Here is a 19,046-nt window from a genome sequence, read left to right on the forward strand (position 1 = left end):
CAACTCCGGACTGAAAGGCAGCTCCGGACAGAGAGACAGCTCTGGACTGATGGGCAGTTCTGGGTATCCAGCCTTTTCAGGCTGAAGGGCAGCTCATGGCTGACTGACGACTCTCGATGCTCATGGCTGGCTGACGGCTCTCGACGCTCATGGCAGGCTGACGGCTCTCGACGCTCATGGCAGGCTGACGGCTCTCGACGCTCATGGCAGGCTGACGGCTCTCGACGCTCATGGCAGGCTGACGGCTCTCGACGCTCATGGCAGGCTGACGGCTCTCGACGCTCATGGCAGGCTGACGGCTCTCGACGCTCATGGCAGGCTGACGGCTCACGACGCTCATGGCGCTCTGACGGCTCTGGCTGCTCATGGCTCTCTGACGGCTCTGGCTGCTCATGGCTCACTGACGGCTCTGGCTGCTCATGGCTCTTTGACGGCTCTGGCTGCTCATGGCGCTCTGACGGCTCTGGCTGCTCATGGCTCGCTGGCGGCTCTGGCAGATCCTGTCTGGTTGGCGGCTCTGGCAGATCCTGTCTGGTTGGCGGCTCTGGCAGATCCTGTCTGGTTAGCGGCTCTGGCAGATCCTGTCTGGTTGGCGGCTCTGGCAGATCCTGTCTGGTTGGCGGCTCTGGCAGATCCTGTCTGGCTGACGGCTCTAGCGGCTCCTGTCTGGCTGATGGCTCTAGCGGCTCCTGTCTGGCTGACGGCTCTGTAGGCTCATGGCAGACGGGCGGCTTTGCAGGCTCATGGCAGACGGGCGGCTTTGCAGGCTCCTGGCAGACGGATGGCTCAGATGGCGCTGGGGAGACGGATGGCTCAGATGGCGCTGAGGAGACAGATGGCTCAGATGGCGCTGGGGAGACGGATGGCTCAGATGGCGCTGGGGAGACGGATGGCTCAGATGGCGCTGGGGAGACGGATGGCTCTGGCCGGATATGGCGCACTGTAGACCTGGTGCGTGGTGCCGGAACTGGAGGCACCGTGCTAATGATAAGCACCTTCCTACTAGTGCGGGGAGCAGGGACAGGGCACACTGTATTCTCAAAGCCTACTCTATCCCTGATGCGTGGTACCGGCACTGGTGACACCGGGCTGAGGACAAGCACATCAGGATTAGTAGGGGGAGAAGATACAGTGGGTTCAGGGCTCTGGAGACGCACTGGTAGCTTAGTGCGTGGGACCGGAACTGGAGGCACCGGGCTAGATACACGCACTACAGGGAGAGTGCGTGGAGGAGGAACAGGGCTCAGGATACGCACTGGTAGCCTAGTGCGTAGTGTATACACTGTAGGTACTAGGCTGGGGCGGGGAGGTGGTGCCGGAAATACCGGACCGTGGAGGCGTACTGGCTCTCTTGAGCATTTAGCCTGCCCAACCTTACCTGGTTGAATGCTCCCGGTCGCCCGACCAGTGCGGGGAGGTGGAATAACCCGCACCGGCCTATGTAGGCGAACCGGAGAAACCATGCGTAAGGCCGGTGCCATGTATGCCGGCCCGAGGAGACGCACTGGTGACCAGATGCGTTGAGCCGGCCTCATGACACCTGGCTCAATACCCAATCTAGCCCTCCCAGTGCGGGGAGGTGGAATAACCCGCACCGGGCTATGCACTCGTACAGGAGACACCGTGCGCTCTACTGCGTAACACGGCGCCTGCCCGTACTCCCCTCTCCACGGTGAGCCTGGGAAGTGGGCGCAGGTCTCCTACCTGCCCTTGGCCCACTACCCTTTAGCCCCCCCCCAAGAAATTTTTGGGAGTTACTCACGGGCTTTTTCGGCTTCCGTGCCAGACGCGTTCCCTCATAGCTCCGGTTCCTCTCTCCGGTAGCCTCCGCTCTCCTCAGTGCCTCCAGCTGTTCCCATGGGAGGCGATCTCTACCAGCTAGGATCTCCTCCCATGTGTAGACACCCTTTCCGTCCAAAACATCGTCCCATGTCCATTGCTCCTTCTTTTCCTGTCCCTTTCTCCTTTGACTCCGCTGCTTGGCTCTGGGTTGGTGGGTGGTTCTGTTACGATAATCCTCCTCCTCTTCATCAGAAGAGGAGGAGCAGGGATTGAACCAAGGTGCAGCGCGTTGAAATGACATGATGAATTTATTTAACAAGACAAAACGGACTATACTTGAAAATGATACAAAATAACAAAACGAAAGTAGACAGACCTGAACGACGAACTTACATACAACGTGAAGAACGAAATGAACAGGAACAGACTACATGAAATGAACAAACCGTAAACAGTCCCGTATGGTGCAAACATTGACACAGACACAGGAGACAACCACCCACAAACAAACCGTGAGAATGCCCTACCTAAATATGACTCTTAATCAGAGGCAAACGCAAACCACCTGCCTCTAATCAAGAGCCATACCAGGCAAACCAAAACCAACATAGAAACAGATAACATAGAATGCCCACCCAACCTCACGTCCTGACCAACTAACACACAAAAACTAACATAAATAGGTCAGGAACGTGACAGATACTTCCACCAGACTCCCGGTCCAGTGGGGTGATCCTTCCACCAGGCTCTTGGTCCAATGGTGTGATCTTTCCACCAGGCTCCCGCTCCAATGGTGTGATCCTTGCACCAGGCTCCCGGTCCAGTGGTGTGATCCTTCCACCAGGCTCCCGGTCAAATAGCACAGCCCCAGAGGTCCACTGCATACCCTTCTCACCAGCTGCCCTTCCCATTACGCTGTCTAATGTCATATCTCAAATGATGTGTAAAAAATATCAATATCAATCTGCTAGCTGACATAAACAGAGAATGTGCTCAGCACAGGAGCTGGTGTCTGCTGTGACCAGTAGGAGAGGAAGCTAGGCATATGTTTCTGCCCCCAGAGGGAGTATGTAGAGTACAGAGTATTCCTTTCACTGCCGTCTGTATCCAACAGATGTATTGTGATTGTCGTATCTCACCTCTTTGGCCTCTCCCTCATCAGGCGTGTAGGTGATGATGTATTTGAGGACAGCACCTGGAGCAGCATCCCAGTTCATCTTCAGGGTGCTGTGGGTAACGTCTCTGACCCTCAGCTCTCCCGCAGGGGGCATGGGCACTACAGAGGGGACAGAGATACAGATCATGAGGCTCACCAAATTACATTATTACTTTAATCCCTTTCATTCCATAAACTAGGGAGTGAGGAGACTTGATTTACTCTATACGAGTTAGGATCTGTCGTGCCTTACCCTCCCTTAGGGCACTGAGCGCAAAACATTAATAACAACATTTGAAGGTAGAAGAGTACTGTTCTGTACGTACATGTGACTCCTTGCTTGGTCAGGGGGTCGCTGGCTGACTGTCCATGCAGGGCTAAGACAGACAGAGCGTAGGCCGTGTTGGGGATCAGCTGCACCAGCTGGACATCAGTCGTGTCCCCTCCAACTCTCATCTGCAGTGGAGTACCATGACGGAACAAACATTAGTTTACAAGGCTCACTGTCGTTCAGACAGGCAGTTTGGATGAACATGTTTCCACAGATTAAGGGTCTTAGGCAGTGTCAAGTGTCATATAACTTATCTAAGTGTTTGCCAATACTACAGATGATCTAATCCTCTTGATTTGACACCTCAGGAACTAATATCATGCCAGAGTAAGATAAAAAATGTAATAAATAATTCTGTGTTTTGTTGTCTCTGCATCCATAAAAGGAAAGTTATTCATCACTGCTCCTTGACATCTGCATGCTGTCAGGAGACATTGGCAGGGGACCGGTATATCCGGTCATTGGCAGCATCCGTGTATGTGTGTCAGTGCAACAGTTGGTCTGGCGTCTAGCTCTTTCTCTCTCAGTTGCCGTCTCACCTCTTTCTCCACGGAGGGCTCTGTGGCGTTGATGGCTCTGTAGAGTAGCATGTAGTTCGTGGCACCCACTGCTTCCTCCCACTTCACCCTCATGGTGGTGGGACGCTCCTCATAGATGATCATCTTCCTCACTGCGCTGAGGGGCACTGGACATGGGTAGAGGGAGAGGGAAACACTTAGATTCTAAACACACACAATCCCATCCAAAAACAAAATGTTTGCAGTGAAATGTAGCCATGCAGATGTCATGTGCCTATTCAAGTAGTGAGAACTAAACAATGAGGTATTTTATAGGAGCTTTTATGGAGAAATAACTCATAAAGAAAATTGCTTCATAAAATCACGCTATTCTAGAGGACAAATAAAAGAATAGCGAAGAACAACATAAAAAAAAACTCATTCTTGATGCACATAGTGGGCGCAGAATAACAGCACGGTTTTGAGTTTGAAACGGTGTTTCCCCCTTTGATTACAATAATATCAGCCTTATATGGTATCATAAATAAGACAGTGTTGTTCTTTCTTTAACGTTGAAAACAGGGACCGCACAAGTACCACAGGAACATCCATACAGTCACAGTGGTGTGCTGAATGTAATGGAAGAAGACTTGTTTTACAGTCTCAAAGACATCCATTGTTGATCCTATAGAGATTACGTGTGGGACATACAGGTATGTTAAAGAACAGTAATGGACAGGTACAGTATAGTGGATAAAAGAAGAACACAGAAAAACAGATTAGGACTCACAGGTGGTATCAGAGCCCTTCAGTGGGTCGCTGCTCTCCTCTCCGATGACAGAGTAGACGTTGACCAGATACTCAGTCAGTGGGTTCAGGTTAGGTAGGATGGCTGTGGTCACAGAGCCATCAACAAACATCTACAACCAGACAACAAGAGTAAACATGAACCAGGCGAATACAGTATGAGGTTGTAGAATGACTTGGGATGTCTATTTTAAGTAACCCCATTGACAAGCATGGAAAGGTTGGTTTCTGTTGGAGGACAAATAAGCCAAACAATACAACAAAGTACAGCTATCAGTGTTTCCTGTGTTGATGCTACTGGTTTTCATTGAACCAGAAATATGACCCGTTTCTGGAAGCTAGGCGTATGTTGCACGTCACTACTTTACAGGAGAGGCATTTGAAAGTTTTTTTGTTTTTCAGAAATGCTTGCTGGAACATGTGAACTTTCATGTGCCTTAATAACAAATGTTGTATGCCTTTTGTAAATACGAATGCAATTGTTAAATAACGAGCCTAGTTGGTTTAGCCACGGAAAATACAGGAACCTTCCCATTAGCCATGCTTCTGTTTCTAACATGAGCTGCTAAGTACTGTATGTGTGGATAATCCTGTCTACTGCAGCTTTTTTTGAAAGATATCATGAAGAACAGAATTTTTTTTGCAATTGTTCTCAACATTGCTGCCCTGAAGTTAATAGCGCTATTGCCAAAGCTCAGTGGGAAAACATTGTGTGGGAGTACTTTCGAGAGGACAATCGTGCAATGCTGACTCTCTCTGACTCTGAAAATGAATCTGACAATGAGGAAATCACTGATTTAGGTCAAAACCTTTTCATTGAACCAGACATTGTAGAGTCTTCTGATGACAATGGTGGGGAAGAAACGGTGTCGTTGTCATGGAAGAAGTTGGCCTGAGTTTTGAAATCAGTGGAATGCCAAGTGGAAGCAGAGAGATGATTGCCAAATGCGGAGAGAGTCTGTTATATAAAACACTTGTCTCCGGATAACATCTTCAAACTAAGGGCAATCGTGGCATGCATGACAAAGGGAGAAGCGTTCATCCATGTATACAGGTAAGAGTCTAGCGACATTTTTAGATATTATATGTTTCCAATTTTGTGGAAAGTCATTTTCATTGCAAGTTAAAGTATACTCATAACTAGCTAGCTAACTTTAGGTAACGTTACGTGTGTGATCTGTGTAGGAGCTCTAGAAAGAGGCCCGAGTTCCAGAGTTGGAATTCCGAGTTGGATGACCATTCGAATCGATTTTTCCCAGTCTGAGTTTTTTTTGGAGTTCCTCGTTGTTTTGAACGCGGCATTAGAGTTGGGATTATGGTTCATTGATTAGCTAGCTATATGTCTAAACAAAAGACTCCACTATGCAAGTAACCATTTCACTGTACCGTTTACACCTTCTGTATCCTGCGCATGTGACAAATACATTTCGATTTTATTTTATATAGTGTTTGTTTACCAGATACGGTAATGTGAAGAACAGTATGACCTGCACCAAAGTCAGATTAGGATATAGGCCAAGGACTAGATTAAGTTTATTTTTACTACTACTTTTTGCTTCTACTTTCACTACTTTTAGTCTTGAAATCTTTGGTTGTTTAACTACACTGTGAATCCTTAGAGAGATGGGTGGGGCTACGGCTTAAGAGGGTGTGAACGATGGTGAATGGGTGTAGACAAGAAGAACTCTCCAGTAGCTGTACCAAAATATTCATGGTCCATTTTCTCAAAAGTGGGGTTACAAGTTCATTAACTTTCAAAGCAGAATTCCTTTCTCATTGTTCCTCAACTGTAGTGTATGATATACCATGTACTTTTATCCAATGTAAAAAAACACAATTTCAAATTTTGCTACATAGGACCGAATCCAGGTGGTGGGTCAGAAATTGGTCGTAGGAACTCTGAACAAACTCTACACTTTCCAACCCACTCTGTTTCTATTTAGAAGAGTAAAAAACAAACAAAACCTTGATCACACACTAGACCACTGCAACACAAAACCATGAGAGTTGGAATAAAATAAATACTTAGAAAAATGAAATTGGACTCCAAGAAGTTGGAAGTTAGCTACCCCATTCTAGTATACTGGAGCCAAGACCCAGCAGCTGTCAGATAAAGGGATGAAATAAACAAAACAAACCTTTTTTGCCACTAGTACTCTAAATTGAAAGCCTTGTATTTTGTGGTCTTACCCTCTGTCAAACCCATTTTACCAAACACCCTCACACTGAGCAGCCAACACAAGCTTGAGGAAGTGAGGTGGGAGAGTTTCTGGGGTTTCCCTCTAGTCTCTGGCAGATCAGAGGCTAGAACTAAACCCAGGACAATGAAAAAGTCTTCCCAAAAAACTGCCCATAATGTCCTCAAAGCTACATGTAGGGTAGGTGTGGGGTCAGGGTGAATACTTACAGTATGTCATCTCTTCTATCTTTATTTAGCCAAGTAAGTCAATGAGAACAAAACCTTTACATCCATCCTCAGGCCCATGGTGGGAGTGACAGAGGGATTTGTGATAGAGGGGGAGTGACAGAGGGGTTTGGGTGTTGACAGAGGGGTTTGGGGGTTGATAGAGGGGGAGTGACAGAGGGGTTTGTGATAGAGGGGGAGTGACAGAGGGGTTTGGGGGTTGATAGAGGGGGAGTGACAGAGGGGTTTGTGATAGAGGGGGAGTGACAGAGGGGTTTGGGGGTTGATAGAGGGGGAGTGACAGAGGGGTTTGGGGGTTGATAGAGGGGGAGTGACAGAGGGGTTGGTCTTTGATAGGGTTGTGTTAGGGTGGAGGTTAAAGGTATGTACCTGCTGAGGGCGTCCAGACAAGGTCATGTACTCCACACGGTACTTTTCCACTGGACCTTCAGGGCCTGTCCAGCTGGCACGAAACGAATAATGAGTCACCTCTGAGGTCACAAGGTCCGTGGGTGCCCCGGGACCACCTCCTATAAGGGAAAAGGGGAGAGGGGGGGTCAAATCAACCCAAAGCATAGGATCTCATTGTTTATTATATGTCACTTTATTCCTAGTTAGAGTTGAAGTCGGAAGTTTACATACACATTAGACAAATACATTTAAACTCAGTTTTTCACAATTCCTGACATGTAATCTTCGTAAAAATTCCCTGTCTTAGCTCAGTTAGGATCACCACTTAATTTTAAGAAACTAAAATAAATAATAATAATAATATATTAAAATAATATTCATTATTTATATTATTTAAATATTTCTATTTATTTCTTTCATCACATTTCCAGTGGGTCAGAAGTTTACATACACTCAATTAGTATTTGGTAGCATTGCATTAAATTGATTAACTTGTGTCAAACGTTTCGGGTAGCCTTCCACAAGCTTCCCACAATAAGTTGAGTGAATTTTGGCCCATTCCTCCTGACAGAGCTGGTGTAACTGAGTCAGGTTTGCAGGCCACCGTGCTCGCACACGTTTTTTCAGTTCTGCCAACAAATGTTATGGGATTGAGGTCAGGGCTTTGAGATGGCCACTCCAATACCATGACTTTGTTGTCCTTAAGCCATTTTGCCACAACTTTGGAAGTATGCTTGGGGTCATTGTCCATTTGGAAGACCCATTTGTGACCAAGCTTTAACTTCCTGACTGATGTCTTGAGATGTTGCTTCAATATATCCACATAATTGTCCTTCCTCATGATGCCATCTATTTTGTGAAGTGCACCAGTCCCTCCTGCAGCCAAGCACCCCCACAACACCCCCACAACCTCCGTGCTTCACGGATGGGATGGTGTTCTTCGGCTTGCAAGTATCCCCCTTTTTCAACCAAACATAACGATGGTCATTATGGCCAAACAGTTCTATTTTTGTTTCATCAGACCAGAGGACATTTCTCCAAAAAGTACGATCTTTGTTCCCATGTGCAGTTGCAAACCGTAGTCTGGCTTTTTTATGGCGGTTTTGAAGCAGTGGATTCTTCCTTGCTGAGCGTTCTTTCAGGTTATGTCGATATAGGACTCGTTTTACTGTGAATATAGATACCTTTGTACCTGTTTCCTCCAGCATCTTCAGAAGGTCATTTGCTGTTGTTCTGGGATTGATTTGCACTTTTCGTATCAAAGTATATTCATCTCTAGGACACAGAACACGTCTCCTTCCTGAGCGGTATGACGGCTCCGTGGTCCCATGGTGTTTATACTTGCACACTATTGTTTGTACAGATGAATGTGGTACCTTCAGGTGTTTGGAAATGACTCACAAGGATGAACCAGACTTGTGGAGGTCTACAATTTTTTTCTGAAGTCTTGGCTGATTTCTTTTGATTTTCCCATGATGGCAAGCGAAGAGGCACTGAGTTTGAAGGTAGGCCTTGAACAGGTACATCAACAGGTACACCTCCAATTGACTCAAATGATGTCAATTAGCCTATCAGAGGCTTCTAAAGCCATGACATAATTTTCTGGAATTTTCCAAACTGTTTAAAGGCACAGTCAACTTAGTGTATGTAAACTTCTGACCCACTGGAATTGTGATACAATGAATTATAAGTGAAATAATCTGTATGTAAACAATTGTTGGAAAAAGTACTTGTGTCATGCACAAAGTAGATGTCCTAACCGACTTGACAAAACTAAAGTTTGTTAACAAGAAATTTGTGGAAATGGTTGAAAAACAAGTTTTAATGACTCCAACCTAAGTGTATGTAAACTTCTGACTTCAACTGTATATGTACCTGTACATATCTAACTCAACTACTTCGTACTCCTGCACATCGACTCGGTACTGGTACCTGGTGTATGTAGCCAAGTTATCATTACTCATTGTGTATTTACTAAGCTTTTATTATTACGTGTTTTACTTTTCTGTTATTTCTCTATTTTCTCTCTTTCAGCATTTTTGGGAAGGACCCGTATGTAAGCATTTCACTGTTAGTCTACACCTGTTGTTTACAAGAATTTGATTTGTCTTTCACAGATTTGGACACAGCTCCCTAGTAGAAAAACCAGTTGACAGACAGACAAAGACTCTTTACTCCAGACGGCTGCACGCCACGTCTAAAGCCTTTTCAAAAAAAGAAAAAAGAAAAGGAACTTCTCCCACATAGTATCCAGTTCCAGCTCATTCATTTGATTAAGGAGCAGACTATTTCTAATTTCAGAGAGGATAAAATAGAGCATCAGGGGAAAGAGGACTAGATTCTATATTATTTCCAGTGGTAGGCTGGCATTCAGCTACTTGTGTTGTCTCCCCTGGTGCTCCAGACTTGCAACTCTATTGAGGGTCTCTCTTAGTCATGACCTAAATCCTGTTTACATAACTACAGCCTCACACAGATCCAGATCATTGCCCGTATTCACAAAGAGTCTCAAAGATCTAGGATCAGGTCTCCCCTCTTATTCATTATGAAATCAAAGGCAAAACTGATCCTAGATCAACACTTCCGCTCTGGAACATTTTGTGAACATAAGCCTTAGAACTAAGCATTAGTATTAAGACTAAGGGGTGTAACCTGCATAGCCAATAAGACTGACACTTTATTAACAGTCACGACAAGGAGTTTAATGGAAGGCTGAAGGTACCTGGTCCCTTGACGCTGTTACAGAGGTTGTCAGTCAGGTCGTCCACTATGTCCAGCAGAAAGGAGAAGTCGGCAACGTTGTACATGTGGATCTCCTCCGGGTCAGAGGCGATGGACCTCAGCTCATTCTCATCAGCGTTCTTCACACCTAGGAGGAGTCAACAAGGGACAACAGTCAAGTCAGCTATCCCGTCTTAGAGCAAGGTGAGGCAAAAGTGTGTAAGGAATAATTCTAGGGCAACTCGAGCATTCACACGCTACTTCAAGACGACAAAGATAACTGTCATTATTCAAGTTGAGATGGATACAAGGAGTGTCAGATGTCCTATCAAGTCAAAATAGAACAACAGGAAAACTTCCCAGTGAAGATGGCAGAGACTCACCGATGGCATACAACTCAATGCCCTGGTCACGCAGGTTCTGGGAGTTGGCAATGATGTCATCCTGAGACTTGCCATCAGTGACCAGCACTCCGATCTTACGAGCGTTGGGTCTCATCCCAACATTCTCCTTGAAATTGTTCTGGAGGATGTAGTTCAGAGCCAAACCTGCAACGAAGACAGAAACATTTATTTATCACACTGATTATACGGTTTAATAATTTCTCTGAGGGCTTTCCAACAAGGCAGCTAAACAGAATGCAGATTATTATAAAATATATTGTGAGCCTATTAGGAACAATAAAGTTTTATTTGCATAATGGAGCATACAATTGAGTTCAGTTCCCTTCACCCTCTGGCTATAATACAAACAGCTCAGCTGCCAAGAACCAAAGCAGTGGGACAGTTTTCATTGTGAAGTTTACGAACTGGAACCTTTTTCAGTAGCAAATACAAGCACGAACATGATAGCGTTAACAGTATAAAACAGTAATGTCTGCATTGAGGTTATAGATGTAGATTAAGTACAGTACCAGTGAGGGTGTTGCCTCCTTTGTAGGGCAGGTTGGCTACAGCCTCCAACAGGGAAGCCCTGGTCCTGTGGGCGTTCAGGTGCCACTCAGTCTTAGGGTCACCACTGTACTGGGCCAGACCTGGGAGAAACACATAGAGAGCCTCTGTCAGATCAGATGCCATGTAAATCTACACAACATTATAACACCTACAGAATTACTGGAGAGTGGAGCTACAATAGTGTTATCTACAGCAGGGAGCAGGAATGCTCATATCCTGTGAGACCTTAGGCACACTGAGGTTCAACCTACCGATCTGGACCCTGTCAGGGCTGATGTCAAAGACTCCCACCATGCGAGAGATGAAGGAGCGAATGGTCTTGAAGTTCAGACGGCCGATACTCCAGGAGCCATCGATCAGCAGGACTATATCAGCCCGGGCTTTGGTCTTACACACCACATCTGAGAGGTCAGAGGTTACAGGTCAGAGACACAGAAGAGAACAGTGATGAGCTCTAGTTATTATAATGCAGTTTCCGTTATATTACAGGTGAAGTTATGAGGGCAGACATGTCATGGAGATGGCTCAGAGATGTTTAATAATGCATGGGTGTGAAGAGAGGTGAAGGAGTAGGAAAGAAAAGAGGTCATTGACATGACATTGTTGACATGGATTCACAGAACATCACACACACTTCCCAAAATTAAAAAAAACACATCTTTCTCTTTACAAGCAAGCAGTAAAAACACTTTCTATTCCATTTTTAGGGTTACAAGTTATTTTCATCATACACATTTCATTTCCAGGTGCCGATATAATTATTGTCTTCTTTCCTTCCAACAAATTGAGACTGTTCTGTCTCTCTCTCTGTGTGTCCGAGGAGTGTTCTTCACTGGCCACTGCTCAGCCTCTCCCGGGGAACAACAAAAAGAAGCTCTCCTGACATGATATACGAGGGTCTCCTTGGTGAGAGTTACTGTGCATTCCTCACTGGCACAGCTCTCACTGTTTTCCAGACACCTGTGGGATGAGAAGAAGGCCTCGTCCCCAGTCCGTTAAGACTGCAGAAGCGCTGCAGCAGCCGCACACAGATATTGTCCAATCTGCCACTGTCTGCAATTGAAAACAGGTTACATGATGTTTGATTTACAGACTAGTCTTTCCTTCCCCCCACAGATAAACAGATGTCCAGCGGAGTGTGAGGGTCCTAGAGTGGCTGAACCGTGTGTCGTTCGGATTACAGGCTGTTTTAGTTAGCTACACAGTCGTAATAAAGACAATTATCTAAGGCTATCGGGCGAGACTACATGGGGAAGTTTTATCGGCCACGGCAGATGTTTGTCCTTTGACTGCAATATGCATTTCACCAAATAAATAAATTCACATCCAGTCTCTGTTTATGGCACTGTAAATTCAATGTTTGGTTTACTTGTGCGTTACAGCACAAATGTATCTGTGACTCAAAGAATGGTTATCTATTATTTACAGGAAAAAACACTTTGAATGTGGAAAAGGAGACAAGAATTTCCATTACTGTCTGGTGTAAAATATCTTCAGAGTTGAGGGAGGCTGATGAACGGATTACTTCAGACCTAATCTCTCTCTCCTCACTCCCTTCTTACTCTCACTCCTCCAGGATTGGGGATGGGGGGACTGAATTGAGGAGTACAGGGTAAGGAGAAAGGTGGAAATGGGTGTAGAAGGGGTGTTCTGCCCCCTTTATTAAATGATATGATTGTGGGTCTTGTCACTGTATCTGCTCCCTATTAGAGGAGGCCTTCCAGTCAGCTGAGGGTCAGACTGGCCTCTCTGGAGCCTTCCATCAAACACATAACATTTTCCTCCTTCTCTCTCTTTCCTCTCCTCTCCTCTCACTCACTGCCCTGCACCACGCCACGCGCTCACACCCGGTAGGTTGTAAAACCCTTGTAATTGCAAACAGCTTATCCTTTTTTCAATTCTACTGCTCTTAGCTGCCGCAGGATCCAGAAAAAGGAACCCAAAGTGATGAAAAAAGCAAGCAGCCAACAGATGGAACAGTCGTTAAATCTGTTATTTGGTAAGACAATTATCTTTGAGGAAAGGCATTTAGGGCAACTCATCTGTTTTTATGGGAGAGGGATTCAAAATGTATACCCCCACTTTGACTATGGACGCAGGAGACACAACATATATATATATATAAGGTCTTAAGTATAATGAGGGAGATTAATAAAACAATTTAAAAAATCTTATAGGTCATTAGGGTTGTTGGGTTCTTTGAGGAAAATGTGTTATTTCGCTTTTGCCTCTAAAATGGATCCCAGCTTTTTTTCATATACGATTCCTGCATACAAATATTTACCTTACGCATGACCCTTTACTTTTTAACATGGCTGCCGTGCCCACTCCTGTTGATTGGCTGTGCATAAGATCAATTCTTTCCAGTGTAGTCTCCTGTGTAGTGCTGTGTTGCTGTTGCTGGCTATGATTATTCATGTAGGGGTTTGAGAGTAGTCATTACCTCCATCATATGGTGGTGGTTCAGGGGCATCAGAGAGAGTAGTCTTTTCCTCTCCATCCAACGGCTGGCTCTCTCCTCCCTCAAACATCCCAAACACACTCACTGTGTACTTGGTACCAGCCCTGTGAGACAAACTTAAATCAGTTACACTTCATTCATCTCAACAGGTTTGTCAGTTTGTCTGAGAGATATGACTGATAGACTGACACAACAAATTGCTGAACTAATGAAAATGCGGCATAGCTCAAACTACAGTACCTGTGCAAATGAATACATTACATGTGACAGTCCATCTGATATACTTTACATTCCAGTCCAAGGATAAGCCTACCTGAGCTCCTCCAGAACCACAGTGTTGTCATAGGGTCCGACCAGCAGCTCTCCCAGGTCTATATCATTCCCAATGGGGTGGAAGGTGACCTTGTAGCCCTTGACCTCCCCTGGAGCGGGGTCCCAGGTCACTCTGAAACTGGTCCTAGCAGGCTCGGAGGTCTGCAAGTTTCTAGGGGCTTTGTACGGTGACACTGGAACAGAGAAAATTAAGATTTGATATAAGCAGAAGAATATAAAGTGGAAGTAAAATGTGGCTAAACTATTACAATTACTAGTAAAATCCTAGTTCTTAGCTGCCTATTTGGAGACCCATTCTCTCCTGGGCTATCCTACTGCAAGCATCTGTTTCATGCAAGATTTAGTAGTTGATGATGATAAGTACTTGATATGAGTCTGCATAACCCTCCAGTGACTAACTACTGTACAAGACTCCCCTAAGCTAACGTAAGCAGCACAGAGCACAGTTCAGTTGTGGTTAATGATAAACCAACGTACGTGTGGTTCCTACTCCTTGCCTTGCTTTTCCTTCTCCCTGCTTGTACACAGGCAGCACTGTGATGTCGTAGGTAGTCATGGGTGTTAAGCGTCTTAAGATGGTGTTGGTGGTCCCAGCGGGCACCTTGGTGGCCAGCTGTCGCCCTCCCGACGCCGGCTTGTACGTCACCCGGTAGTTGACAACATTCCCGGGTGCAGGCTGCCATGTCACCTTCATGCTCTTCTCCGTCTCCTCGGAAACGACGACAACTTTTCCGGCTGCAGACACTGGGAACACAAATGAAAGAAAATGAATGCTTGATGGATTGATTTTGGTATCATGCTGCGAGTTTGAGCAGAAAGTAGAATTGGAATGCATGCCAAATTGCTGCCTACATTTCAAAATGGTACAAAGCCATGGCTTCTTCTGGGCAATCTAAACATTGACACGGTTGGATACCTCCAAGGTTTTCACGGCGGTATCTGTTCAGTTTCCATATGCTTGTGAACACAAATCCATCCAAACATAGTTTTATTTCCCAGTCAGACCATACACTGACCAGACTCTGCTTTACTAGATTGTGTTGAGGTGGTGGGTTGTACCCACTGTATGTTTTATCTTCCATACTATGACCCCAGTGTGTTTTTGGTGCAGGAAGGACAAGTGTGAATTGCCAAAACCCCTAAACGAGCTCAGGAACATTTTCAGACAGCTAGACTTCAGAGAGAGGAGTTTTATGGACGGAAAAATGCAGCCTGTCCAAGTTTTCACTGCGTGGTTTGATCCAAATGGACCAGTCCTGTTAGCGGAGACAGAGAGAGGGAGAGAGACAGAGACAGAGAGAGGGCTGGTGGTTCTGGTGGAGGAACCCGCAGGGCTAGTGACCATAGATATAAACCATACAAGCCTCTGGAGGTGCCTCAAGGTTGTTTTCGGTGTAAATTGCACCTGCCCCGCTTTCCAGAATCAATAAACAAAACGATGGAGAGACTCATTTTTCATTAGCACATTTTGTCTCGCTAACCAGCGGATGAATTCCCCAATCGGGGAGAGTTTCCGTCAATGTGCTTTTCTCATTTCAGTGGGTCGCTGTATTGCGAGGAGAGGGGAAGCACTGTCTACTCCTGTGTCTATCGGAATCCACAATCTCCCCTGATAACTGGGAGCAGGTGTGGCGCATTGCGTCATGGCCATATACGGACATAACATACACGTGCACATGCTTGCACAAGCATGCATCAACGCACGCAGTCACGCGCGTCACCCTGATTACAAAAGCATCTCGTTGGCTGTTCAGATGGATCAGGTGAATGCCAGCAGCATTGACGTTATCTCCAAGCTCAAAGAATGAGCCGGAAATGTCACCATATCTCACTTTTTCCACATCATGCGCCCAAGAACGGGGCTGAAGTTTCCTGCATAACTCTAAAGCCTGGGTCACTGCTTTCAACAGTCAGGGTGATAGACCTGAAGTTGTTTCATAATATTTTTTACCTTTTTTATCTACTCCTGGATTATAAAGACTATGAAAGCTTTACGCTCATGGTGTATTTACGAAAATAAGGTCTGTTCCCAAATCCAATCTCTTCAAGGGCTCAAACCATCTTGACACACTCTTTAATGTCATCAGACAAATATGACCCACTCTGGATCTCCTATTTGTTCCCGGTGCTTAAATCTATAGATAGATTTTCCGAGGTCATGGGGTATTTTTATATCCTACATCTACAGTGGGGAGAACAAGTATTTGATACACTGACGATTTTGCAGGTTGTCCTTCTTACAAAGCATGTAGAGGTCTGTAATTTTTTATCATAGGTACATTTCAACTGTGAGAGACGGAATCTAAAACAAAAATCCAAAAAATCACATTGTATGATTTTTAAGTAATTAATTTGCATTTTATTGCATGACATAAGTATTTGAAAACCTACCAACCAGTAAGAATTCCGGCTCTCACAGACCTGTTCGTTTTTCTTTAAGAAGCTCTCCTGTTCTCCACTCATTACCTGTATTAACTGCACCTGTTTGAACTCGTTACCTGTATAAAAGACACCTGTCCACACACTCAATCAAACAGACTCCAACCTCTCCACAATGGCCAAGACCAGAGAGCTGTGTAAGGACACCAGGGATAAAATTGTAGACATGCACAAGGCTGGGATGGGCTACAGGACAATAGGCAAGCAGCTTGGTGAGAAGGTAACAACTGTTGGCGTAATTATTAGAAAATGGAAGAAGTTCAAGATGACGGTCAATCACCCTCGGTCTGGGGCTCCATGCAAGATCTCACCTCGTGGGGCATCAATGATCATGAGGAAGGTGAGGGATCAGCCCAGAACTACACGGCAGGACCTGGTCAATGACCTGAAGAGAGCTGGGACCACAGTCTCAAAGGAAACCATTAGTAACACACTACGCCGTCATGGATTAAAATCCTGCAGCGCATGCAAGGTCCCCCTGCTCAAGCCAGCGCATGTCCAGGCCCGTCTGAAGTTTGCCAATGACCATCTGGATGATCCAGAGGAGGAATGGGAGAAGGTCATGTGGTCTGATGAGACAAAAATAGAGCTTTTTGGTCTAAACTCCACTCGCCGTGTTTGGAGGAAGAAGAAGGATGAGTACAACCCCAAGAACACTATCCCAACCGTGAAGGATGGAGGTGGAAACATCATTCTTTGGGGTTGCTTTTCTGCAAAGGGGACAGGACGACTACACCGTATTGAGGGGAGGATGGATGGGGCCATGTATCGCGAGATCTTGGCCAACAACCTCCTTCCCTCAGTAAGAGCATTGAAGATGGGTTGTGGCTGGGTCTTCCAGCATGACAATGACCCGAAACACACAGCCAGGGCAACTAAGGAGTAGTAAGAAGCATGTCAAGGTCCTGGAGTGGCCTAGCCAGTCTCCAGACCTGAACCCAATAGAAAATCTTTGGAGGGAGCTGAAAGTCCGTATTGCCCAGCGACAGCCCCGAAACCTGAAGGATCTGGAGAAGGTCTGTATGGAGGAGTGGGCCAAAATCCCTGCTGCAGTGTGTGCAAACCTGGTCAAGAACTACAGGAAACGTATGATCTCTGTAATTGCAAACAAAGGTTTCTGTACCAAATATTAAGTTCTGCTTTTCTGATGTATACAATGTGATTTTCTGGATTTTTGTTTTAGATTCCATCTCTCACAGTTGAAGTGTACCTCTGATAAAAAATTACAGACCTCTACATGCTTTGTACGTAGGAAAACCTGCAAAATCGGCAGTGTATCAAATACTTGTTCTCCCCACTGTATATATTTTTTTCAGCTCTGAGGTAAACTGTGGACGAAAAACCCAGAAACCCATCTTCTCAGGCAGACAGAGAGGATGTGTGAAAGAGAAAGAGAGCGAGAGAGAAGGAGAGAAACAGACAGAGAGAGAGGGTCCCACAGTAAGTCTGTGTGTGGTGGAAACATTAGGGAGGTGAAGTGACTTACCATCTGTGGTCTCAGCACCCACGAGCGGCTCCCCCTCACCCCTGTCGTAGGTTGCGTAGACAGAGACCTGGTAGCGCGTCTCTGGAGTGAGCCCGTCCAGCACTGTGGCCGTTATATCTCCGGGGACTGACTTCTCCCCTGTCTCCTCTGTGTACAACGACTTCCACTTCAACCAGTAGGAGCGCACATTACCAAGCGCTGCCGTCCAGGAGACAGCGAAGCTGGTTTCCGTGACATCTTTGGTAACCAGGTCTTTAGGGGAGCCAAGGACTGTGAGGGGAAAAAGAACAGAGGAAGCTGGGAAACATCTCACATACCAGTGTTCGTACAGAGAGTCTTTATCAAATGGACCAAAACAGTTTGTGTTAGGTCTGCTAGTTGATATGGCAGTTTGTCTCACTCTGGATGCAGATAGTTTGGACGAGTGTATTCTAGTGAGCAGGAGGAATTCGCTGGTATAGTGATGAACCACCAACGATTTACCTGTCTCCGTTTAACCCCTCAAGCTCTTTTTGAAACAAGTGATTTACTTTGTTCATAATCAGAGGGATCGGAAAAAGCTCTGCAAAACCAATCACCGGATTCCAGCGCTCAGCTCAGAGTGTCTCGCTCACAGCACTTTCATTTTCCATCCGTTAAAGTGTGTTTGTTACAATTGCAGATGCAGAGAGAGAGCTGATCCAAATATGAGGAGTAATGAATTCAACAAGGAAATGAATGGAGAATTCCAGATTTTGGAGGGCCTGTCAAGGATAATATTCTGTGGCCCCTCTAGATGCCAAGTCCCCTCCATCCAGGGAGCAGGGAGCTGCTGCCAAGCGCTGAGGAGAGAGACCATTGACTTTCCCGGCTGTGCTGCTGCACAAGAGGGACCGGATCACATGATAATGACTTCTGCAGACAATGACCCACTTTTCATCAGTACTCTGAGCACAGCACACTCACAGGGGCCAAGCGCTGAAGCACATACATGCAACACGTGGAATACAGACGGACACAGCTAGCTGCCTCCATTTTGAAGTAAGCTCAGTTGGAATTAGCAAAACATGCATTTGAAACCAACAATGTAAGCAAAACTTAGATTTGTAAATGGACAATCTCTCCCAGCTTCTGTGCAATGACGAAAAGCATTGAAGAAGCATTGAGGAAGGAGCCATTAACAAAGGATAAGCTATTACACATTTTAATCATCACACTGGCAAATACGGTTGTCATCATAATCCCCTAAATCTCAAAAAGAAAAATAAGGAAACAGATCTGACAAC

At 45.7% G+C, this 19,046-nt stretch overlaps 1 protein-coding gene across 3 annotated transcripts in view; it reads right to left on the reverse strand.

Annotated features, from left to right (window-relative positions):
- The window catches only part of LOC129811474 (collagen alpha-1(XII) chain-like), a 98,913-nt gene that overhangs the window by 54,794 nt on the left and 25,073 nt on the right, over positions 1–19,046 (reverse strand). For 2 of the 3 annotated variants that reach the window (XM_055862810.1, XM_055862811.1), the window contains exons 14-26: positions 17,782–18,051; positions 14,334–14,600; positions 13,837–14,029; positions 13,506–13,627; positions 11,314–11,463; positions 11,023–11,142; positions 10,493–10,657; positions 10,111–10,257; positions 7,368–7,507; positions 4,557–4,686; positions 3,809–3,954; positions 3,265–3,394; positions 2,922–3,058 (exon numbers count right to left, since the gene is read on the reverse strand). In XM_055862810.1, coding sequence (XP_055718785.1) covers positions 2,922–3,058; positions 3,265–3,394; positions 3,809–3,954; positions 4,557–4,686; positions 7,368–7,507; positions 10,111–10,257; positions 10,493–10,657; positions 11,023–11,142; positions 11,314–11,463; positions 13,506–13,627; positions 13,837–14,029; positions 14,334–14,600; positions 17,782–18,051 — 2,117 coding nt within the window. The remainder of the gene's footprint in view (positions 1–2,921; positions 3,059–3,264; positions 3,395–3,808; positions 3,955–4,556; positions 4,687–7,367; positions 7,508–10,110; positions 10,258–10,492; positions 10,658–11,022; positions 11,143–11,313; positions 11,464–13,505; positions 13,628–13,836; positions 14,030–14,333; positions 14,601–17,781; positions 18,052–19,046) is intronic. The other variant, XM_055862812.1, reaches the window with a different exon arrangement.

This window comes from Salvelinus fontinalis, chromosome 15 (genome assembly GCF_029448725.1).
Source record: "Salvelinus fontinalis isolate EN_2023a chromosome 15, ASM2944872v1, whole genome shotgun sequence".
Classification (NCBI taxonomy): Eukaryota; Metazoa; Chordata; class Actinopteri; order Salmoniformes; family Salmonidae; genus Salvelinus; species Salvelinus fontinalis.